Source organism: Crocuta crocuta, unplaced genomic scaffold, assembly GCF_008692635.1.
Source record: "Crocuta crocuta isolate KB4526 unplaced genomic scaffold, BGI_CrCroc_1.0 scaffold339, whole genome shotgun sequence".
Lineage (NCBI taxonomy): Eukaryota > Metazoa > Chordata > Mammalia > Carnivora > Hyaenidae > Crocuta > Crocuta crocuta.
In genome coordinates this window covers 1,626,653-1,652,026 of record NW_027530357.1, presented here as the reverse complement: position 1 = coordinate 1,652,026, position 25,374 = coordinate 1,626,653, and the positions used below count along the sequence as shown (strand labels likewise).

The following is a 25,374-nucleotide window of genomic DNA, read 5'->3' as shown; positions in this document are numbered from 1 at the left end:
GGAGTTTTTAATTTTTTAAAAAAAAGGCTCTGTATTTTAGAACATTCATCTTCTCCTATCTAATACTGGGGGCTTCTAGTTCTCTAGCAGTCAGAGGAAAACACTTTAACAGAGATTAGCAAGTATACAGGTGGTTCTCATCTCAGTCAGCCCTGGTCATTGCTATAAGCCTGGCTCTGGGGACAAACTTTACCCTGTCAATTTTGTTTAGTTCCACAACAACAAACTAGACACAATATTTTAAATATATGTCCCCTGCTAAGACACCTGCCCTAGTTTTCAGTATATGGTTTCGTTTCTATGGTTTTTAAACTTTAATTCATGTTTCTCATGGAAGTGCTAACCATTTGTGGCGAGTTAAACCCTAAGACTGGTGGTGAAAGTCACAAGGGCCTGTCTGGAGCCACGGGGATGTGAAGACTGTTTCTTCCTTGTGTGGGCGTGTTTTGGAAAAAACCTGTAATAATTTAAATTGCATTTTTCAGATTCTTACGAACTGAACTTACGAACAGAATAACGACAACAACATTTACTATGCACAATCTGGCTCTCAGAATCCTGGAGACGGCACAGTAAATTTACAAAAAATTGTTAACACCCATCTCTACCACTGGGGCTGGCTATTAGGCATTGTTAGCTTCTCCTGTGCTTTCTGCTGGCATTATATTGATGTCTGGACTGAAAAGTTGCCAGTCATCTCTGGTTTGACCCTAGGCACCGTTGTCATAGAGCCTCTGACTTAAGACTGGGTAAATGAGACAGGCTGCTGCGAGTACTGCCAGATAGGCTTAACTCTAGTTCAATTTTTATTAACTGAGGACTATTTACCACTATCCTGGCTGGGTTTTTTTTGTTTGTTTGTTTTTGTTTTTTAATGTTTATTTATTTTTGAGAGAGAGAGTGAGCACAAGTTGGGGGAGAGGCAGAGAGAGAGAGAGGAAGACACAGAATCCGAAGCAGGTTCCAGCCATCAGTACAGACACCAATGTGGGGCTCAAACCCATGAACCGTGAGATCATGACTTGAGCTGCAGTTGGATGCTTAACTGACTGAGCCACCCAGGCACCCCTATCCTGGCTGTTTTAAGATAACGATTTCCCTTCTTTTCAAACACTGGTAGGTTGTGGTTAACTTAAAGCCAGTTTTAGCTGTTCTATTTTCTTAGAACCTAATTTAAGAATTGTTGCAAGGGACAGAAGAGCTTTAGATAGGCTAATGAGGTACTGGAATGGTGGCATGGAGGGGTACAGAGTCAGCAAGCTGTCATATAATTTGAAGCTCGCTTTGAATTTCTTATTGCCTCAAACAAGTTTAGCGAAAATCAAGCCCTGCCTGATCCTTAGTGGCAGACCACTACTACACAAAACAGAATGAAGCTGGTTAAATGAAGTTGTGGGGCCCCACATATTTGTTCACAGGAAGAATCATATATTGTAGCTTTACAAAACAAGATCAATGAATCCAGGTTTAACAGATTCCAAGCCACTGTGACTGGGGTCCAGTAAGAATTACCCATGCCGCATAGCTGACAGCCAACTTAAGCAGCTTACATAGTCTTTGCTGAAGACTCTGTCTCCTGAGCTACCCAGGGATCATTCTGAATTATAGGCCTTTATCCCACTTACTTGGTAACCTTTATTAACTCTACAGACACTGAAACTGCTTGGCTGGACCTAGAACAGCTTGTTCCATCTTCATAAAAGACTATCTTTCACTTTTCTCTCCTCCCCCTGCCATCCCAATTTTATTGTTATTACTACACAATAACATACATTAATTCATCACGATGTAATTACTAGACATTCCAACCAAACTGTATCTGGACTATTTGCTTAACGTAAGTCTGGGTTACTGAAATCAGTGTTTAAATACTCACCGCAAGACTTGAGCTATGGCTGTTTCATCACAGACAACCACCTACCATCACAGAAAAAGCCATCTAAATTATAGCACATTATTTGCTATTGTTAGTTGCCTTGTTATCAACTATGACTGAACAGGAAATAGTTACGGGTCAAGCTGTGGGAGGCAGACAAATTTCCAATTACTGATGCTTGCCAAGAACCTACACCAAGAATCTATTACTAAGAATCCAGGTCGAAGAGATGGCCTTCTGACTAAGAGACAGAAAACTTCCTAAAGGATAAAGTAATGATAATAGTTAACTTTTACTGAACTTATACTGTCAGGCATCATGCTAACCGCCTTAAAGGCAAGATTTCTTTTGTTTCACAGAATAAGTGTAATTAGTAATGTTGACTGTTTTTGGAGACAGAGCATTTAAAAAGGTAATTAAATTAAAATGGGGGTAGATAGGCAGGGCCCTAATCGAATATGACTGGTATTTTTATAAGAGGAGGACATTAGGGGAAGGACAGACACACACACACACACACACACACACACACACACACACACACCAGAACATGCACACACAGAAGGCCAGGTGAAGTGCACCATCTACACATAGTAATCTATAAGCTGTTTCAGAATGAAACCAACTCTGCTGACACCTTGATCTTGGACTTCTAGCCTCCAGAAATAAATTTCTGTTTTGTTATGGCAAACTAATACAAAGTTGCCCCATTATTATCCCTAGATGGTAAGGAAACCACGGCTCTCACTGTGCACCCTGCCTTGGCTATGTATTATCTTCCCTTCCAAAACAAATGAACATCTATTTCTTTGGAAAAAAAGTAATATATGTGATTACCAAAAAAACCCCCAAACAATAGAAAAGGTACAAAATAACAACTCCCATAATCTCTATTTCTAGAGATATATGCATTTGGTATAAAATTGCCTTTTCTGAAAATGAGGATTAATATTATTTCACAAATTAGCTTTTCATTCAATAGTACAAGGACATCCTTTTACATCAATATATATTGCTTTTTCTCATTAAAAAAATAATAACTACACAGTATTTCTCCTTAAGTTAACTTGATCCAATATCATTTTTGGATGAACTACATATATCCTGCCTTATTACAGAGAAATATTAAGATAAGCAACCTTTTATAAGCAGATGATATGGTTTTATCTTGAATTGGGTGGAGTTCAACTGACAACTGAGCCTGCCAGTTAATTAAGTGTCAGAAAGAACAACTGATCAACATTCTTCAAATTTAGTGTATAAATCCTAAGTGTGCCTTTCTGGGGTCACTTTGATGTACAACGCAATATATCACAGACACTAACTATATCAGGAAGTGGTTTAATATTCTCTGAGAGCTTTAAAGAGATTTTATTTTCCCTGAGGTGGAGATCTGGTCATATTTGCTCTCATTTTTTTCAGACTAAAACTTATTCAGCTGTGAGGAAGAGAACTTTAGGAAATCAACTACTCACATCTTTGTGTACTGGACTGGATTATACAGGATTTTCTGAGCAAAGTCCTAGGCCTGTGGGGACTTCCACTGCTTGCCCAGCACAAGCGGAAAGATGGGCTTATCATTAGGCCTTTCTAGGTTCCTTGTTCTGATGAAAATACAAATGTGCTGTGGGCAGTGTTAAGACAAAGAGGTCTGTATTCAGCTGGCAACAGACTACATGTCTAGACTGCTGCCAACATTTAGCAAGAGATCAATATTCAGGAGTAATCAGTTGAAGAACTAACAACCCATGTGTATCTCTAGATACTCTTTTTTTTTTTTTAATAGTTTATTGTCAAGTTGGTTTCCATATAACACCCAGTGCTCATCCCCACAAGTGCCCTCCACCATGCCCATCACCCCCCTTCCCCCCTCCTCCATACCCATCAGTCCTCAAGTTTCTCTAGATATTCTAAAACACAGTATTAGACTAGAGTAAGCTAGCAGTCTGGACCACCACTTTCTGCTGCTGGCTGTGTGCCTCTAATTTTGGCAAAATTACTGTTGCTGAAATGTATTTTCATGAAATGCCACTAGCTTTTATGGAAAGGCACTATATAATTCATTCAACAAACATCTGAGTGCTTACTATGAAATGCTACAAAACTCAAAGCTGGATCCTCTTTTTGAGGATCTTTCAAGACAAAGGTCTGCCTGATCTTAAGACCAAGAACAGATGCAATTCACCTAAACTGGGCTCTTTTTATCCAAGTTTTAATTTCTTTTTTTCTTCTGAAACTTGGCTGCTAGAAAGCTTACTGTGGTATTTGTGGACAACCAGTAGTGAAGGTGTTGGCCAATATGGTTTGCATTATTAGAATTATTTCTGGCTCTCTGTCTCCACCCATATTTTTCTTTTCTTTGGCCTCATTTTAATTTACCTTATCTCATCACAACTTGGAAAACTTAGTGAATGGTCTGAAATTCTTTTGAACAGGGCAGAGCAAAAATAGACAATTGCAGGAAGCAAAATGGAGCCGAGAACATATTTACTGAGTTACATTTGTTCATTCATTTGAATTCTGATAACAGAGTACACTGTGAATACTGGAGAAGAAAACTGGAATTTTTATCTTAATATCTTACTTTAAGAATACCATGTTTTTTGATCATCCTAATATTAGAAGCAGGTGCTTGGTCAGGGTTACCCTTGGTGCTCCTAAGCCCATCTGGCAGGGCACGTCCCCTAGTAAGTCAGATTTCCTTCTGTATATGATGTCTTCTTAAAGTAGGACAGGTTATGAGATGGAAACAAAAGCAGCTCAGAAGGTAACACATCACACACTACTGTGTGATAAACACACATCCTGACACTGTCAACCAGGTGGGACTTGTTGTTATTTTAACCTGGTCTGATTTTATAATTATACACATTTAATTTGAAGGGTAACATAATCACAGAAAGTACATTTCTCATTATCTCTGCAGTCTCATCAACTTGATGACATTGTCTTCCTAGACTAGGTTAGGGCATAAGCAAATAAAATGCCTTTGCCATTAAAGAAAGCACAAGTATGGGGCGCCTGGGTGGCTTAGTTGGTTAAGTGTCCAACTTTGGTTCAGGTCATGATCTCACAGTTCATGGGTTTGAGCCCCGCATTGGGCTCTGCTGACAGCTCCGAGCCTGGAGCCTGCTTCAAGTTTTGTTTCTCCCTCTCTCTCTCTCTGCCCCTCCCTTGCTCACGCCTCTGTCTCTCTCTCTCTCAAAAATAAATAAGCATTAAAAAAAAATTTTTTTTAAAGAAACACAGGTAAGTACTGGTCTTTAAAAAGATAGTTATAACCTTATAACCCTGCAGTTATAAAAGTTTCATTACTCCTTCATATAGCAACTTTATATATAGATAATAGATAAATATATACTTATTTTTCTATTTAGAAAGAGAGGATATAAAGTATATTTCCCTTCTGATTTTTTTATATCTATCTCAAACTTGTTATTTTTCTGTCTATGATTCCTGATGGGACAGAACTCAGTGTCTTACCAGTAACGAGCTGCAGTTAGAAGTTTGTTCTCTCTCTCCTTCTGTTTTTTGTTTTTTTTTTTAATTTTTTTTTAATGTTTTTATTTATTTCTAGGAGAGAGAGAGACAGTGTGAGCAGGGGAGGGTCAGAGAGAGAGGGAGTCACAGACTGAAACAGGCTCCAGGCTCTGAGCTGGCAGTCAGCACAGAGCCCAACGCGGGGCTCGAACCCACGAACCGCAAGATCATGACCTAAGCGAAAGTCGGACGCTTAACCGACTAAGCCACCCAGGCGCCCCTCTCTCTCTCCTTCTGCTAATGCTCTTCTATAGTTTGTCAAATTCTTCAGGGACATACTGATTAGATTTAATCATGCTATTTTTTCGAGTAGCTGGAAAGACTAAGGAGGGACAGGTGTCAGTTGAAGTAGTTTAGGAACTCCAGCAGACTCAGCCATGGGATGGCAAACATATGGCTTCCTAAACTGAGGATTTATTTTTGCTTTTAGAATCTAGTTTTCTGTGGTATAGTTTTCTCCTCTGTACTTAAAAACATGAAAGCCTGGTGGGAAATAACCAGTACAATTCACAAATCTTTTATCCTAAATTTTATCATATTCACCATGTCTTCACAGCTTTAAATAATAAAATGTGGGGACGCCTGGGTGGCTCAGTTGGTTGAGTATCCAATTCTTGATTTTGGTTCAGGTCATGATCCCGGGGTTGTGGGATTAAGCCTTGTGTCGATCCCTGCTTAAGATTCTCTCAACTCTCTCCCTCTTCCCTTTTCCTGGGCTCACACACATTCTCTAAAATAAAAGTTAAAAAACAATAAAATGTGGTAATTTAAATGAGTAAATAATATATTTTTACGGTCTCAGGAGAGATAGGAACAATGTTTGGGTAGCTGGGGGCAAGAGACACAGTTCTATTCAAATTCAAGAATCATATTTTGTGCATGTCCTATATGGAGGGCAGTATTAAAGTGAATCACAGAAGCTAAGAGAGGAAAAACTTTCAAGAGTAGGTGGTGGTATACTATCAAGGACAGCTCAAGAATGAAGCCAGGAGGGGAATTTTTTTTTTCTTTAATTTAGCAAAAGGGGGAAACTCTGAGGACATCTGGAGAGTTTCAAATAGATCTATAAAGGGTAAATAACATATTAATGAATGGGCCCTGAAAATGCTATCAGCGATTAAGAACTAACAACTTAGAAAGTCAAGAAAGAGTTTCCACAAAGTGTTCTGTGCAGGCCACTTGAATAAGGCCTGGGTCCTGGGCCCCTATCCAAAGCCAGTGAAGCAATCTTCTCCAGGTGATAAAAAAAAACATTTTTTAAAAATGTTTATTTATTTTTGACAGAGAGAGAGAGAGTGCACGAGGAAGGGGCAGAGAGAGAGGGAGACACAGAATCTGAAGCAGGCTCCAGGCACCGAGCTATCAGCACAGAGCCGGATGTGGGGCACAAACTCAAATACTGTGAGATGATGACCTGAGCCGAAGTCGGACGCTTAACTGACTGAGCCACCCAGGCACCCCTTCTCCAGGTGATTCTGATGCATCATAAAGCCTGAAGACCACTGCTGAAGAAAAAAAAATCACCAAAATGGGATTTATAAAAAAGCTTCTCATTCCTTTGGATTTTACTACCAGATCAATGTATTTGGTTCAGAAATGAAATTTTGTTATTGTTCTCAATGGCCAGAGCAGCGAGGTACTTAAATTCCAGCTCCATCACTTATTACATTTGAGTACTTAACATTCTGGGACCAGTTTCCTCATCTATAAAATGGGAATAACAATATCTATCTTGTGGGACCTGGATGGCTCAGTCAGTTAAGATCCAACTCTTGATTTCAGCTCAGGTCATGATCTCATGGTTTCTCAGTTCAAGCCCCATGGAGGGCTCTGTGCTGATGGAGCCTGCTTGGGATTATGTCTTCCTCTCTCTGCCCCTCTCGCTCTCATGTGGGTGCTCTCGCTCTCTCTCTCTCAAAAATAAACGTTAAAAAAAAACCCCAATATCTATCTTGTTGAATTAATGTGAGGATTAAATAAGACTTTATGGAACACATTTAGCACTGTACCTGTAACATAAATGGTCAGTAAAATATTAGCTATTTTCTTCATCTTCATCAGATTTAATATAGTCAATGTCAAAGTAAAAAATTTATAACAGCCAACAGAAACCATACATCTCCACCCAATCTCCTCATACAAGCAAAAGACATCAACTCACAACAACTAAAAAGCATGTAAGCAGTAGAAAATCCAAATGGTAGAAGTGAGACAGCAAGTAGGCTACGAGGCATCATGCAGAACCCCTAGGGTACCCAACTGGTTCTGCCTCAAAGGAGAACTCCGTAAATATTTTCATCAAGGAATCTATATTGAAATAAGTCACAGGCCAGTTCTTCAACCAGCTATCCTGCGTTTCTGTGAAGGCAAATATCAAGGAAATTACTCTGCTGCTAATTTTACCTCACTACTTCAATTTTCACTTCTGTTATCACAAAGAGATATTTTTGAGAAGAGCCATCTATAAAAACCCCTGTGTGATCCTAGGTCAATGAGTAAAAAGAATCTATTAGGTTGAACTACATGAAGCTGCTAATATTTGACAAGTTTTGAGCTACCAAAGCAGTAATTATAGTATTGCTTATTTATTAAATACTTAGAAAGAAAGAGATGTGAAATTTTATTGTAAAAATATGTTTGGTTAAGCACTGCTAAAATATACTTTCAATCCCCCCCGGAAAGCTTAAAGAGAGATAGCATTACACTCAGAACATAGTTAATATGACACTACTATTGTTATAAATTCGAGTAATGCTTACAATTAATCAAGTAACAATTTTCCAGATAGGGGTCTGCAGAGGTTAGGTTTAATTTGCTCCAAATTAAATAGTTTGGGAAGAGCCAAACTAAAACCACCTCAGTCTCTTGACAAATTTTATCTGCTTGGTGGATCAAGTTTCCACGAAAATCCGCTTCTCTGGCAGAGCTTTCCATCTCAGAAACTGCATCACTGTTGGATCCAGTTGTTGAGGCCATAAACCTTGGAGTCTCCTTTGCCTCCTCTCTCTCACACACACTATCCATTCTATATCCGCAATTATGTCCTAAGCCCACTGGCATTTCACTCAACCACTATTAACCTAGTTAAAGCCATCATCATTTCTTGGGGCGCCTGGGTGGCTCAGTCACTCAAGCATCCAACTTCAGCTCAGGTCATGATCTCACGGTTTGTGAGTTTGAGTCCTGCATCAGGTTCTGTGCTGACAGCTCAGAGCTTACAGCCTGCTTCAGATTCTAGGTCTCCCTTTCTCTCTGCCCCTCCTCCACTCGTTCCCCCTCACCCCAAACAAATCAACATTAAAACAAACAAATAAACAAACCTTAAAGCCATCATCGTTTCTTGTCTGTACTAGGGCAAGTCTCCCTGCTTCCCTTATGTCACTTTCCCCCCTTATCCAACAAGCTATTTCTCATAGAGAATCCAGAACAATCTTTCTAAGAAACAAACCAGATTATGGCACTTTCTTCTTTCAATCCTCTGTTGAAGGTTAATTTTTCCAATTGTACATGGAACATTCTTCAGGAGAGATCATATGTTAGGCCATAAAACAAGTCTCAATAAATTCAAAAGAACTGAAATCATAAAAAGTGTATCTCTGACCACAATGGAATTGAATTAGGCTCTTAAAATTCTTTTCAGAGAGAATTCTGAGATATCCCCAAATAGTAGGAAAGTAACCAACACCCTTATAAAGAACCCATGAGTCACAGAAAAAAAAAATCACCAGGGAAATTACAAAGTATCTTTAATTGAATGATATGAAAATACAACGTAATAAAATGTATGGAATGCAGTTAAAGCAATGCTTAGAGAGAAATTTGCAGCTTTAATTGCCTGATTTAAAAAAGAAGAAGAAAGGTTTCAAATTAGTAACTTCAGCTTCCACCTTAAGGAACCATGAATCACAAACTAAAACCAAAGCAAGCAGGAGGAAGGAAATAATAAAAATCAGAGTAGAAATCAGTGAAATGAGAAAATAGAAAAAAAATAAAGAAAAATTAAACCAAAAGTTGTTTCTTTGAAAAGATCAGCAAAATTGAGAGCCTTCAGCCATACTGACCAAGAAAAAAGGACAAAAGATCAAAATGACTACAATTAAAAAAATGAAAGAGGGAACTACTGACCAATAAAAATTAATTATACATGAACAATGTGAACAAACTAATGCCAACAAATGAGATTATTTAGAAAAGATGAACAAAACCCAGAAAGACACAAAATACCAAAACTGAGTCAAGAAGAAACAGAAAATCCAAGTAGACTTATAAGAAATAAAATTAGTAATTAAAAATCTTCCTACACACAACCATAAGAGAGCTTGAATGGTTATACTAACATCAGATAATATAAGACTTTTAAGACAAAAATTGTTGCTAACGGGTGACATTTTATCTCAATCTATCAGGAAAATATAAAAAATTGTAAACATACAGAAAGTGAAAAGACAAACCCACAGGATAAGAGAAACTCTTTGCAAGCATTTATCTGATAAAGGACTTGTACCCACAATATGTAAAGAACTCTCAAAACAACAAGAAGACAAAATATTTTTAAAACGGGCAAAAGATTTAAAGAGACACTTCACTAAAGAGGACACACATATGGTAAATAAGTACATGAAAAGATGCTCAACATCATGAGTCACTAAGGAAATGCAAATCAAAACCACAGGGAAATATACTTCATATCCACCAAAACAGAATATGTATCTATAATCAAAACAGATAATAACAGAAATTGGGGCCTTCATACATTGTTGGTAGGAATGCAAAATGATTCAGCTGCTTTGAAAAACAGTGGCAGTTTCTCAAACTGTTAAAAAAAAATTGAGCTGCCATATAACCCAGTAATTCCAGTCTTAGGTATCTACCCAAGAGAAAGGGAAACTTATGTCCCCACACAAACTTAAACTTGTACATGAATGCTCATAGCAGCCCAATGTGGAAACAACCTAAATGTCAATTGAAGTGTGGATTAGCAAAAGGGAGCATTACTGGGCAGTAAAAAGGAATGAAATACTGACCATTGCTACAACATGAATAAACCTTAAAACATAATGCTAAATGAAAGAAGCCAGTCACAAAAGGTCACGTACCGCATGATTCTACTTAAATTGAAATTTCCACCTTTTAAAAAGGTGGGGGAAGGGAGAGGAATAAACTAGTGAACCAACCAGGAAAAAACAAAACCAAAAAAATCTTCCCACAAAGAAAAGCCTGGCTAGAGATAAACTCTTATCAAATACTTAAAGAAACAATACAGTTCTACACAATTTTTTCAAGGAATAGAAGACAAAACAGTTGCCGTCTCATTCAATGAGGCCAATCCAGGTACTAACGTCATAAGAAGACATAACAAGTACAGACCAATATCCCTCATGAATACAAACACAAAAATCTTAAAAAAATACAAGTAACATATAGAAAGAATTATATACCATGACTAAACTGAGATTTACCACAGGAATACAAGGTTGGTTCAACATTAAAAAACATAATTTTTTATTTTTGTCCATTTTGTCATTCTATTTATTTATATATTTTCTATTTATAGATTTATTCTATTTATATCTACTTATTGTCATTCTATTTATTTATATATTTATTCTATTTATATCTATTATTTTTCATTCTATTAATAGAATGGACAAAAGCCATGTGATTATCTTAAAAAAATGCATAAAAATACATAACAAGGGGCACCTAGGTAGCTTAGTTGGTTAAAGCATCCGACTCCTGATTTGATTTCGACTCAGGTCATGATCTCAGTCGTGAGAATGAGCCTCATGTCAGGCTCAGTGGACAGTGTGGAGTTTGCCCTGGATTCATTCACTCCCTCTCCATTTGCCCCTCCTCTGCTTGCCTGCGTGTGTGCATGCACATGGCACATGTGTGCAAGCTCTCTCTCTCTCTCTCTCTCTCTCAAAAAAAAAAAAAAAGGCCATGTGTGTCTTCCAGATACCTTGGTTTCTAATGCTCTTGTAACAAGAATGATGTACTAATTCATTCTGTATCTTCTTTAAATATACACACACATCATATATATACCCACATACATGACATATATGTATATATCACATATGCGCGCACACACACACACACACACACATGACAAAATCCATTCATGATAAAAACTTTCCACAAACTAGAAACAGGAGGAAATTTCCTCAACCTGATAAAGAACATTTATGAAAACCTTCAGCAAACACTATACTTAACAGTGAACAATTAAATGCTTTCCCCTTACAATTAGCAACAAGGCAAAGATGGATGTGTGCTCTTGTCACTTTTTATTCAACACTGTACTGGAGGTTCCATCCTATACAAGAAGGGGAAAAAAGGAGGAGGAAAAATTAAAGGCATTCAGATATGAAAAGAAGCAAAACTATCTTTCTCTGCAGAGGATGTTATCCTGTGTGTAGAAAACCCTAAGGAGTCTGTACACAGGAACTACTGGCACTAACACAGGAGTTCATCAAAGATACAGGACACCACGTCAACAGACACAAAGTCAACTGCAGTTCTACATGCTTAGCAATTAAAAATCCAAAAATGAATCCAAGAAAAGGCATACTCAGGAACATCAAAAGAATGAAATATTTAACGAAAGAAGTGCAAGCCTTGTACACTGAAAATGACCGAACATTACTAAGAAAAATTAAAGACCTAATAATAAATGGAGAGACTCAGGTCCTGAACTAGAAGACTCAATATTATGAAGACAGCCATTCTTCTAGAACTGATCTGTAGATCCACAATACCTACAAAATTCCAGCAGAATATGTTTATGGTAGAAATTAGTATGAAGATGATTAAGGAAAGTATATTTTGTTATGTAAAAATAATCAGAATATAAATGAGTTAAATTAAGAAAATGTACACCGTATATAAATATACACCAAACAAAAAGTCATTTCTACCAAAAAAGTATTTAAATTTTGAGTCTAAAAGATTTTGGTTTTAATTACAAAGTTTTTGAAATATTGATACAGGGAGGTGCCTGGGTGGCTCAGTCAGTTGAGCGTCCGACTTTGGCTCAGGTCATGATCTCACAGTTTGTGGGTTCAAGCCCCGCATCGGGTTCTGTGCCAACAGCTAGCTCACAGCCTGAAGCCTGTTTCAGATTCTGTGTCTCCCTCTCTTTCTGACCCTTCCCTGCCTGCGCTGTTTCTCTCTCTCTCTCAGAAATAAAGAAAACATTTAAAAAATGAAAAAAAAAAAAAGAAATATTGATACATGATATGCTCAAAGGAAAAAAAAATCAGAAACGCTTCCAAAGGATAGATGTGAAATATCAAGATTATGTTGACAAGGTTCTAAATTGCTCTGGCTTGATTAATGCTTTCTCAGAGTGGTTATGAACCTAGAGCTCTCAGTAGAAGTCTCAACGATTAAAACTTTCACCAGCTGATATTGGAATTATCAATGTATTTTACCTATTCTACCCAGTATTGAGATAAAGTCCAGAGGTCTCATTTTATCAAGTACTCATTCAAATCCAGATATAATACCGGACAGTTCAAAATTCTTACACTTGATCATTTATCACTGTCACCCCCTTTCAAGTTTTCAATTTAAAATTCTCACACAGCCTTAATTTGTAAATATATAAGCCACAAAACATCTGTGTAATATAACGACTAAAGCTCCTCTCTCAAGTAAGGAGTGTGAAAAGAAGGGAGCTCTTTTCTAGCTTCCTGATTTTCCTTTGTATTCCTATGGCTGCTTCCTAGGACAGGAATTTCAAGAGGATGCAGTCTCAGCATTTCCAAGGTCCGCAGACAGAATACTTGGGGAACGATACCAGGCACAATCCTAATAACAGTAGATTGAACCATAGGAAATCATTGGTAATTGCTCAATATGGCTCAACCTAAGTCAATGCCTTTGCATTAAGAACAACGTTCTGTTCCCTTTGAGACTGTAGAATTACTGTCAAGGATTCTCTCTTTGATCTTTTCAATGAGTACACTTATATGAGTCATTATTTTCAGAACCAGAATTTAAGCAAAATTTTAATTTTCAAGCAATATTTACATGTCTACATTAAAATGAAGTGTTTTAATGCCAGCCAACCAAAGAATAAATTTCAGAATTATCCCACTCTAACTCCATTCTTATCAAAGTCATGTTTCTCTTCCCAGAGCAGTTAAGTTTTCATACTTCCCGCACAATGCTGCCTCCACCTCCAACTGAAATGTCCCATACTGAGAGCATCTTACCTGAAACTACCATAGACTATAAGTAGAATGGAAATCAGAAATGTAGACACTTGACTGGAATCCACCAGGGAATAGGCCCTAGAGAAATAAGAAGAAAAAAAATTAAATCATATGGCAGCAAGTCCTCATGGAGTTAACAGTCTGTTGGAGTTCTATCCCACTAAGTTTCATTATTATCTTTAAGTTAAAAAAAATAGGTGTAAATTAGCATTAACAAAATAAGATAACTAAAATGAGACCTGGTAATTTAACATAAAGAATACATGTGTATGTTAACAGCTATTAGTTATCACTCACAGGATGTTAAATGGTATCAATGTAAAAATCCCATCTCTGTATATGTTACATTGTGCTTACAACATCCACTCCCAATTTAAGAAGGGCCAAGATCTCTACCATTACCGTACCAAAGATAAAAACTCTGGGATTAAACTCTTTTATCAGTTTACACTTGAAATATCAATAGTACTTTACTGCTTTTCCTCAGTGATGAGGTGAAGCCTGTTTCTCTCTCCTGAATTCCATTTCCATTTTTATCATCACCCATCACTTCTTCCCATCGGGGCCTACAGGGGCTTCTTCCAAGTCAGCAGGTCCAAAACTAAAGTCCATATTCCTCCCTTCATACCTGATCCTCTCAAGGAGTGGAATCATCATGATCCCTTCAGTTCAAAGCTAGAAATCTGTTGCATCCTTGACACCCCCTTGTCACTTCAAACACATAACGACAGCCACCGAGTCTTACAACCGCCACATCCCCAACTACCCCACTTCTCTCAAACTTCCTGGCAATTCTTCAGCTCCTTTCTACGGCTTGACTATCAGAAACTTTGTGTGCAAGTCTGTCCCCAGGAGTTCACCCTTCACACTAATTATTCTTGTGAGGGGTATTTTCCTAAAACAAATTTTTCTTCATGTTTTCATTTAGTAAATATTTAAAGATGCCTCTGTGCCAGGCACCCTGCTAGCAACCGGAAGTATAATAACAAACAAGTCTGTCTTGGTCCCTCCCTGAATGTTCTAAAGGAATAAAAAATTAAACTCTATTTTTTAATGGAATGAAAACAAAAAACACAAGCAAGTGAATATAATTGTGGAAAATGTTGTAAAGGATAGAGGGACAAGTACAGGGTCCTCCGAGAATATATAATAGGTGGATCCTGTCAAAGAATTGGATGGGAAGAGGTGGGGGGCTTTCCTTAGGGGAGTCAATGAATGAGAGACACAAGACTCTAGAGCTTAGAAGCAGCTCTAAGCCAAAGATATATACTGGGAGCTCATCATCTTCAACATGGTCACTGAAACCACAGGTGTGTGTGAGACTGCCTAGCAGCAGTGAGAAAAGGACCAAGGAGGAAAAGCCTGAGAAGCTTCTAAAATTTCAAGATCAGGAAGGAGAAACTGCAAAACACACACACACACACACACACACACACACACACACACACACACACACACACACACGAAATAGAAAGAGGAAAGCCCAGAAAATCTAGGACAGAAGGGTAAGTGATGAGAGTGTTTAACAAAGGCAGCACGGGGAGCTCATGCCTGAATTAAACCCTTGCTCTACTCTTATCAGCAGTGACTCAACCTCTCCACGCTCAGCTTCTTTACCTACAAAATGGGAATAATGACAATACCTAGCTTAAAGAGCTTATTAAAGAATCAAGTGAGACAATTCCTACAATGAGCAGAACACATTAGGTACTCAATTAACAATCATTGTTAGTATTAGGAGGGAGAAGTCACCTGTCCTGAAGGCTGCTGAGATGGTACAGTAACAAGTGCAATGTCCCTTTGATTTATTGAACATGTAAGTTACCTGTGACCTTAGCAAGAACACTTTTAGTGGCACGGCGGTGATGGGGGTCAGGATGGAATTGGCTGAAAAGTCAGAATTAAGTAATGGCTTTTCGAAAAGTACAGGGAAGGGAATCGCAGCTGCAGGGGATATAAGGACAAGGGAGGCCTTACTTTTTTTTTTTTAAAGAATGGAGAAACTCAACCTTTTGTGTATGCTGACTGGAAATTATCCCAGTAAGGAGGGAAAGACTAATACAGAGGAGATGTTTCCTTTAATCTTTCTTAAAAAAAAAACAAACAGGAATATAATGAAATTTCATGATAAGACACTGTGGTCTGTAGTGTCATTTTTAAAATCTTTAGTTAAGAGAGACACATACTGATATAACTACGGGTGAAATGATAGCATTTAAGGTTTGCTTTAAAATATCCCAGGAAGGGGTGCCTGGGTGGCTCAGTTGGTTACACATCCGACTCTTGATTTCAGCTCAGGTCTTGATCTCACAGTTTTGTGAGATCGAGCCCCATGTTAGGCTCTGTGCTGGCAGCGCAGAGCCTGCTTTGGGTTTTCTCTCTCCCTCTCTCACTTGCTCTGTCTGTGTCTTTCTCAAAATAAATAAATAAATAAACTTTAAAAAAAGGTAAAATAAAATATCCCAGGTTGGAGGCAAAGGTAGGAGGGAAGGATTTTTTTTTTTAAAGGCAAAATTATTTTTGACCACTGAAGCTAACATGAGAAGTCATTATAAAGCTGACCCCTGAACAACATGGGGGTCGGCACTGTTGAAAATCCATGAACATCTTTTGACTCTTCAGAAACTTAAAACTTATTAACTGCCTACTGTTGACTAAAACCTTACCAATAACATAAACAGTTGACTAATCCATATTTTGTATGTTATATATTGTATTCTCATAATACAGCTAGAGAAAAGAAAATGTTACAAAAATCATAAGGAAAATATACTTACAATTCTCTAGTGTACTTACTGAAAAAAACTCCATGTATTTATTAGGTGGACTTGTACGGTTTATTTTTTTTTAACTTTTTAATGTTTTTTTTTTATTTATTTCTGAGAGAGAGAGAGAGAGATAGAGAGAGAGAGAGAGAGAGAGAGAGAGAGAGAGAGACAGCGTGAACCGGGGAGGATCAGAGAGAAAGAGACACAGAATCTGAAACAGGCTCCAGGCTCTGAGCTGGCAGTCAGCACAGAGCCCGATGCGGGGCTCGAACCCACGAACCGTGAGATCATGACCTGAGCCGAAGTCGGACGCTTAACCAACTGAGCCACCCAGGTGCCCCGGACTTGTACAGTTTAAACCTGTGCTGTTCAAGAGTCCAGTGTACTCTTCTATTTTGAAAACTTCCACAATAAGGGGAAAAAAAGCCCCTTTTTTCACAGCAATGTGAAAGGTGGTGAGACAGTTAAAAGTGCGAGAGGCAGATGAATGGCAGACCATCTGTTCTGGGTCCTGCATTCTGAACCACAGCACCCCGCAGTGGGCTGCCACCCTTTCCTAAAATCTCAGTCAGCAAAGGGAATGGGTGGGCAGGAAACAGCACAGCCACGCCAGCCCCTCTGCTAGCATGTGCCCAGCCGTGCGTCTCCTCTTTCAGAGAGACAACCAGGCTCACGCACAAGACTACACCTTCATATGTGAGAAAAATGGATTCAGTCAATTCCTCTGGATTTTAAAATTTTGTTACTTGCTTATGATTATGTCAATCTTTTTTGCACATATTTCTCCCTAAGATTCTGAAAACAAATGACCTCTGTTTGGAAGGAACATTTTCTTAAATAAAAAAATTGTTTTGGAATAGGTCATATATGCATATGGTACCAAAATCAAAGCTATATTTACCAAAAGGTATACAACCAGGAAGTCTCACTCTCATCTAGTTCCCCCCAGATCCTCTTTTTAACCACTTTTACTAGTTTCTTGTATAGTGTTCTAGAATATATCATATCAACACATACTATTTCTTACCATTTATCACACAAAAGGTTAAGTCTCTGTACTCCACCCTCTTTTTACAACATAACCTAGAGATTTTCCTAGATCAGTACGTGCAGAGTTTCTCTTATTTTTATTTTCTTTAAACATTCTGCACAGATTTCTATTCTGTGGACACACTGAAAAACAGTTTTTGTTTTAAAAAAATCCCTTTTAGATGGACCCTGGGGTTGTTTCCAAAAATTCCGTTACCCACAATTTTGTAATAAAGAGCCTTGTAAACTATACATGCAGCGCACACAGGAAATGACACGTCTGTGCACAAGAAAGGTCCTAAAAGTGAGATTGCTGGCTCACAAGGGGAGTGTATGTGCGGTTTCGATAGATGTTGCCGAACTGCCCTCCGAGATGTTCTATCATTTTGCATCCTCACCAGTAACCAATTAGAGTTCCTCGTTTCCAAAGCCTTGTCAAGAGTGAATGTTGTGTAATTTTTGACTTTTTACCAATCTGAAACATGAAAATTGGTATCTCAATATGGTTTTCATTTGCATTAATTTTCTGATGTAACTAAAATGTTAAAACTGATTAAAAGTGAACTTAAGCATTAGCTTTTCACATGATTAAAGGCTAGAATAGGCATTTTTAAAAGAATTTAAACATTTTTTCCAACTCCAGAGCTATAAAAAAACAAAGGCAGCCTTCATTTCTTTTTTCCTTTTAAGGAACTTTCCTTTTGCTGGTGTATTACTTGGATGACTTCACTTTTTTGTATCCTTTGTATTCTGAAGCATATTGTCATTACCTGAAAAGTAGATTAGAGCCTAAACTTCCCAAACTCAGTGTCTTAAGCTCTCATACTACTGTATATCTTTTTGCGACAACTTTCGAATCAATGGAGACTCTCAGAGACTCATCACTGAAGATCTTCTAGAAGTCTGGGGTTCAACTGTTATTAAACCAGCTCTTGTCTCCCACAGATGTCTGGGGCTGTGCTCTTGTCTGTGTGGCTGACCACCTTGTAGTCACGGACTTTCTTCAGTCTTTTTCTTTTTTTTTCTTTTTTTTTTTTTTTTAATGTTTTTTATTTATTTCTAGGAGAGAGAGAGAGACAGCGTGAGCAGGGGAGGGTCAGAGAGAGAGGGAGTCACAGACTGAAACAGGCTCCAGGCTCTGAGCTGGCAGTCAGCACAGAGCCCGATGCGGGGCTCGAACCCACGAACCGCGAGATCATGACCTAAGCGAAAGTCGGAAAGTCGGACGCTTAACCGACTAAGCCACCCAGGCGCCCCTTCTTCAGTCTTTTTCAAGGCAAGGGTTTGACCATGTGCAAAATACCTTCTGAAGAGGCTGACCAGGGCTACCAGCCAATAAGCATGCTACCCACTGTAGAATGAAACACGTCATTTCAGAAAATGGTTTCTTCTAGACTGAACAGTTCTATTTTTCAAATCTATACAAGAAAATCTGGTAAAAGCTGACTCCTAATATTTAGTCCATTATTTATAAATTTATAAGAAAACTTTTATTTGATTTGATTTTTGAAGGGGGGTGGGAGGGACAGAGAGAGAAGAAGAGAGAGAATCCCAAACAGGCTCCACACTGTCAGTGCGGGGCCCGATGCAGGGCTTGACCTTACCAACTGTGTCACCTGACCTGAAATCAAGAGTCGGACACTAAACTGTCTGAGCCACCCAAACCCCCCTATAATAACTTTCTGAAATGTTATATATTTTCAACTCAAATTATCATTATGGATATTTTACAGAAAGCTTTTTCTTTCTTTTTTAAATAATTATTTATTTTTGAGAAAGAAAGAGAGAGTGCACGCATGTCAGGGTAGAGACAGAGAGGGAGGGGTCTACAGGGTATCCAAAGTGGGTTCCATGCTACCAGTGGGGCTGACATGTGGGGCTCGAACTCACAAACTGCAAGGTGATGCCCTGAGTCAAAGCTGACCCTTAACCGACTGAGCTACCCAAGCGCCCTGAAAGTTTTACAAAAAGCTTTTTAACACAAAGCATTTCCTATGCAGAATATGGTTTAAAATGAATTTTAGCCAATTTTAGCACTTTAAAAACAGTATCAATTTTTTAAAAAAAATTACAAAAATAATTCATGTTTGTTGTAAAAATCCAAATAATAGGTAAGAAGCAGAAGTACAAGCGCCCTGCCCCTCCCCCTTGTCCATAATGCCCATTCCCTAGGAGCAGGCACTGTTTTCAATTTGGTATGTGTACCCTTCCATTTAAAGTGTGCATGCAGGGGCGCCTGGGTGGCTTAGTCGGTTAAGTGTCCGACTTTCGCTTAGGTCATGATCTCGCGGTTCGTGGGTTCGAGCCCCGCGTCAGGCTCTGTGCTGACTGCCAGCTCAGAGCCTGGAGCCTGTTTCAGTCTGTGACTCCCTCTCTCTCTGACCCTCCCCTGCTCACGCTCTCTCTCTCTCCTAGAAATAAATAAAACATTAAAAAAAAAAAATAAAGTGTGCATGCAGAATGTATACACACCATAACAACAGATACACACTTCGTGTTCTTCTGTAACTTGCTGTTTGTGAACTCGACTATGTAATAGGGGCTATTCTTTTCTATTGCCTTAATTTATTGGCCTTTTGGTATAAAACTAAAACACAAATTTAGACTGTACTCTTTCTTTTTCTAAGAGAAATCATCTAGGTTCAATAAACAACTTTTAGCCACATACATATTGTCTAAAAATCTCATTTCTGAGTTATTAATGACAGCACACCACACTTTTTTACCTTACTTGACTTCCTGAATTAGGAGGGTAGCTTGTTGTTTTCAACCTCAACAGAAACAAATGGATGACTCAGCCTATGCTGCTCTTTTTCACCAATTTAAGATTTAGATTTCCAGTGCCCTTTTCTCAAAGGCAACCATGGAATCTCACAGGTAAAGATAACGTCCACATCATGGCACTGAACAAATATCTTGTGAAAAATATTAGGAAAAGCTGCATCTTGTACTCTGGCAGATGCACCCTAACAATGCCTGTCTAGGGGCACTTGTGCAGCTCAGTCGGGTAAAAGCCTCTGACTTTGGCTCAGGTCATGATCTCGCAGTTCATGAGTTCAAGCCCTACATCCAGCTCGGTGCTGACAGCTCAGAGCCTGGAACCTGCTTTGAATTCTGTGTCTCCGTCTCTCTCTCTCTGCCCCTCCCCTGCTCACACTCAGTGTCTGTCTCTCGCAAAAATAAACAAACATTAAAAATTTTTAAATTTTTAATTCTAGCCTAAAGCCCATCGAAAACATTGATATTACACATACTATTACATTTAAAACGTGTATAGAAATAATTTTTGGAAAATAACATCTGCTTAAGAAATGTGAACATGCTAGCACATTTTGTCACCAACACTGAACATGTTAGAACATTCTGCCATCCGAAGACAACTTGACAAAGGTTTTCTTTTTCCACGTTTACCAGAAAACCTTCTGCTACTTACATTCTCTAAGTTTAGGGACTTCTTGGTATAGATAACGTTATGTTTTATGAATCACTTAAGTTTATTTCATTATAAGTTGCCTGTGTCAAGCTTAAGTAGAAACAGGTACATTTTACTATTAAGTCTTTAAAAAGCCCTGAAAACAGAAGGACCTACTTAGCTGATGATAAGCCCACGATGGACTTAGAAACCTAAGTTCTCCCTCTCACATCAGTTATCTTAGTCAATATGCTGGATCATGTTGTATCTTAATCAATATAAAGAAATAATAGATAATTACAAAAATAGCAAAGTAAAGAATAAATGAAATGTGAACTCAAATACAGAACTGCACTGTCCAATATAGCAGCCACTAGCACTAAAATGGCCACTAGCCACTAGCCACACATGGTTATTTAAATTTAAATTAAATTAAAAATTTGGTTCATTGGTTACAATAGTTGAATTTCAAGTGGCCAATAGCTGATGGCTACTATACCAAATGACCAGATAAAGAACATTTCCATCAATGTAGAAAGTTCTAATGACTGCACTGACATATACTTGTATAGGAAGATGCCCGTGTTATATTTCAAAATTGGGCTTCTGGGATTTTCTTGATGGTAAGAGCAACAACTAACATTTTACTGAGTGCTTAATTTTCACAACCATTCTATGACATTAAGTCCTACATGTATACAACCGTTTATTTAAAAAAAAAAATACCTTGAGGACAGATGTGTTGCAGAATTCAGAATTTTGTGGATCTTACACAAAAAACACCCTCCCTGGGGTCTAGAGCAGTAAGTATTCTATAATCAAATACTAATATTTGTGTAGTGAAACATGAATAACCACACTAAATAAGATAAATAAAGATTAGAAACCGCTTCATCAGCTTGGGTCAGGTTTTGCTTCCAAATGAATTACAGAAAAACTCTAGGTTTCCAGAATTTAGGGTTTGGAAACTGTGGACCTATGTGATTATCACCATTCAGAGGTGAGGAGTCAGGTGCAGTTCTGAGCACAGGCAGCCTTACTCCAGTCTCCCAAACTGACTTCATCATCTGATGACAAACTTGGGAGTCAGGAAGCTCCAGTATCTTTCTATCTTTAATTATTCTATAACTAGCCATTTGATTTTCCCTAGGCAAACCTTTACATTTTCCTGGTCTCTATAAAATCCTCTTTGGGCCTAGATCAGCTTGAAGGTCCAGCTAGTTTTTATTTTTTAAGATTCTAGGTTTTTATACTGTGTTTTTCCTCCAAAAATGGTAAGTTTTACCATATAAATATGTTTGGCCGATCACTGGCATGTTATAGGTAAATGAACTGACAAAGGCAGCACTGTTTCCAGGCTACTGAAAACTGCTATTAAATTTTTTTACATTGGAGTATAGTTGACACACACGGTTACGTTAGTTTCAGGTGCACAACACAGTGACTCCCCAAGTTTATACATTATGCAATGTTCACCACAAGTGTAGCTACCATCTGTCACCACACAACTATTATAATATCATGGATTGTATTCCTTAAGCTGTGCCTTTTATTCCCAAGGCTTACCTCATTCCATAACTGGTTGGTTTAATCACCCAAGGGAAAATTCCTCTCGAGTCATTTTCTACAAAAATTGGCCAGCCCTAGGGTCTAAGCCACAGCTCTTTTGTTCCACGGTCAGACTGTTTAATAAAAGTTTTCACTTCTGATAATGAAAGGGAGAAGAGGGCCTCATCCATACCTCTCTCTACTACTCTCTTTGCCCAAAGAAGTGAAGAATCAGAAACACTTCAAAAGTATGCAAAGATCCTAGAATTTTACTTCAGGGACTGGGATCTGGGCTTCTGGGGTACAACCAGAGTGGGGCAGGTGGGGAGGGAAAGGTATTCCAAGGAAAAAGGGTAGGTAGTCTGGCCAATTCTAGGAAATCAAAGCCCACAATCTCCTTTATTTCACAGCTTCTTCCTATCCCACATTTCAGGCTCTTCCACAGCCATCAGCAGATGTGTGTCACCTCTCACAGTCTCCTCTTAGTGAGGTGTCTCTTCCAGAGACTCAAGGCACATTAAAGACAGGAACCTACTCTACACTCTGAAACAAAGGAACTCCGTCTGAAAATGCAAAAAGAAACTAAATACATGCATTTTAGACATGCCAAAATCAGGTTGGCCAAATGTACTGAAGACAGACTCGGGAGACTGCCAAGTGATGTATTAGTACAGGTTAGCTCTTGAGATATTTTACATGGTCACTACAAAAATGCCCAATTCTTTCACTACATTCCCCCAAACCTTACTAGAGACAGGAAGCTACCAGAAAGTTCTCTCAAATACAGTAAGATTATATTCTACACCCTAAGAGTTTTAGAACCATGGTGGATTTTATTTAGTAATTGCTCTACAGTCAAACATCTATTTCTAGCTGCTTTACCAGCAAGTGCTTATAACACATATCCTGCTAAAAATCATGCCAAACTGAGACACAGAGAGTACTGTTCTATAATGTGTCCTGTGTGTCAGCCTTCCAGCTATACAATGAGAGCATTCTTGTACACCCAACAAACCAAGCAACTAATATTCCAACCCGGCACAGACAGTGCCATAGACTGACACTTTGCAAACTTTTTGGTCTTGAAACTATTTACACAAGGAAGACCCCCTTAGAGCTTTTGTTCCTGTGGGTAATAACTACTGGAAATTAAAACCAAGAAAGACTGAAAACATTTACTAACTCATCTAAATATAACAAAACCATTACACATGAGCATAAATTTTTTGAAAGGAAAAAGAACTATTTTCCAAAACAAAAAAGAATTTAGTGAGACAAGGGGCATTCTCTTACATTTCTACACACCCCTTTAATGTCTGGCTTAAATGGAAGATAACCAGATTCTCATATTGCTTCTGCATTCAGTCTGTTGCCATATGTTGCTTTAGTTGAATGCTACGGAGGCTATGGAAAAGGAAATCTGGCCTGACGCAGATGGGTAGCTGGAAAAGGGAGGGGTATTATAATAACATTTTTAGATAACTGAGGAGACTCTTCTTTAATACTACACTGCACTTCAACAAGTGGTAATTTCTTAAAGGTTATTTGCAATGTGAAATCTGAAACCATATCAGTGAAGTTTTTTTTTTTTTTTAATATATTATGTTAAAATCCAAAGGCTTATGTTATACTTTGAATGGATCCTTTGCCCATGGATGGTTCTGTAGCATCCCACGCTGGTCATCTGGAAAATGTTGGTTCACTGAGTTATGTAGCTTTTCCAGATGTTGTCACATTTCATTATATAATATCAGAAAAATTACACTTGTTAACATCATTCCTGAAGCTAATGACAACAGATACATTTTCCAAAATTCTAATTTTTACTTAAAAGCTCAAATTTTATCACTGGCAAAACCACTGCTTATTTATTTTTTAATGACAGGCTCACTTTATTCATTTCAAAGAAAGTGTCAAACATCAAAGTGTGAATAACTCTAGTTTGTCCACTAGTCATTCTTCAAGTAAAAACAGTTCCAAGAAAAAAGCAGTTAGTTCAGCTAGCATCTCAAATGACCACACAAGTGTTTTCTCAAGAAAACACATGGTACCTTAGTATACAGCTGACATGCTTAATGAGAACTTTCCATTTTATTATTTAAAAATGTGTTCTCAAAAATTAAGATTTAAAAAAAGTAATTTTCACTGTTTCACCCTAGGTGAAACTGCTATGTTTTTTGTTTATTTGTTTGTTTTCTAAATGAAGACAAAACAAAACAGTGTGTGAGGGGTCCGGCCTGCGTCATGATCTCATGGCTGTTGAGTTCAAGCCCCACACTGAGCTGGCTACTGTCAGCACAAAGGCGGCTTTCGACCTTCTGTCCCCCTCTCTCTGCCCCTCCCCCACTTGGGCTTTCTCAAAAATAAACAAACATTAAAAAAAATAAAAATAAATTTAAAAAAATTTTTTGAGAGACAAAGAGAGTGGTGAGCAAGGGAGGGGAAGAGAGAAAGGGGGAGAGAGAATCCCAAGCAGGCTCCACACCATCGGTATGGGGTCCCGATGTGGGGCTCGAACCCACAAACCACAAGATCATGACCTGAGCCGAAACCAGGGGTTGGAGGTTTAACTGACTGGGCCACCCAGGTGTCCCAAAAAATAAAAAGAAATAAACAGTGTGCACACAGTGGTGAAGAACATAATAACTGCTAGTATAGTTTGGTGCCACTGCTTGATTCATGTTGTTGCACAGTAGAGTTTTTACCCACCACTGCCTTTCACAGTAAGAAAAAAAGTCAAAATGGAAAAGACAAATAACTTTAATGGCATTATAAAAACAGTTTGAGCTTATAGCTCCCCTGAAAGGGTCTGAGGAACACTGAGGGATTCGTGGGCCACAATTTGAGATTAGCTGCTCTATACACTCACCCACAAGTCCTGGCTACATAAAATGCTAAGAAGTCGTTAAAATTATTTTGCTATGCAAGATTTTTGGCTTTAAATAGAATATGCACAATATACCTTACATTCCAGGTCTT

The 25,374-nt window shown here is 38.2% G+C and overlaps 1 protein-coding gene across 1 annotated transcript in view; it reads right to left on the bottom strand.

Annotated features, from left to right (window-relative positions):
• SPPL3 (signal peptide peptidase like 3) overlaps positions 1-25,374 on the bottom strand; it is a 128,946-nt gene that overhangs the window by 33,960 nt on the left and 69,612 nt on the right. Inside the window, exon 3 of the mRNA XM_077766041.1 lies at positions 13,639-13,716. Coding sequence (XP_077622167.1) covers positions 13,639-13,716 — 78 coding nt within the window. The remainder of the gene's footprint in view (positions 1-13,638; positions 13,717-25,374) is intronic.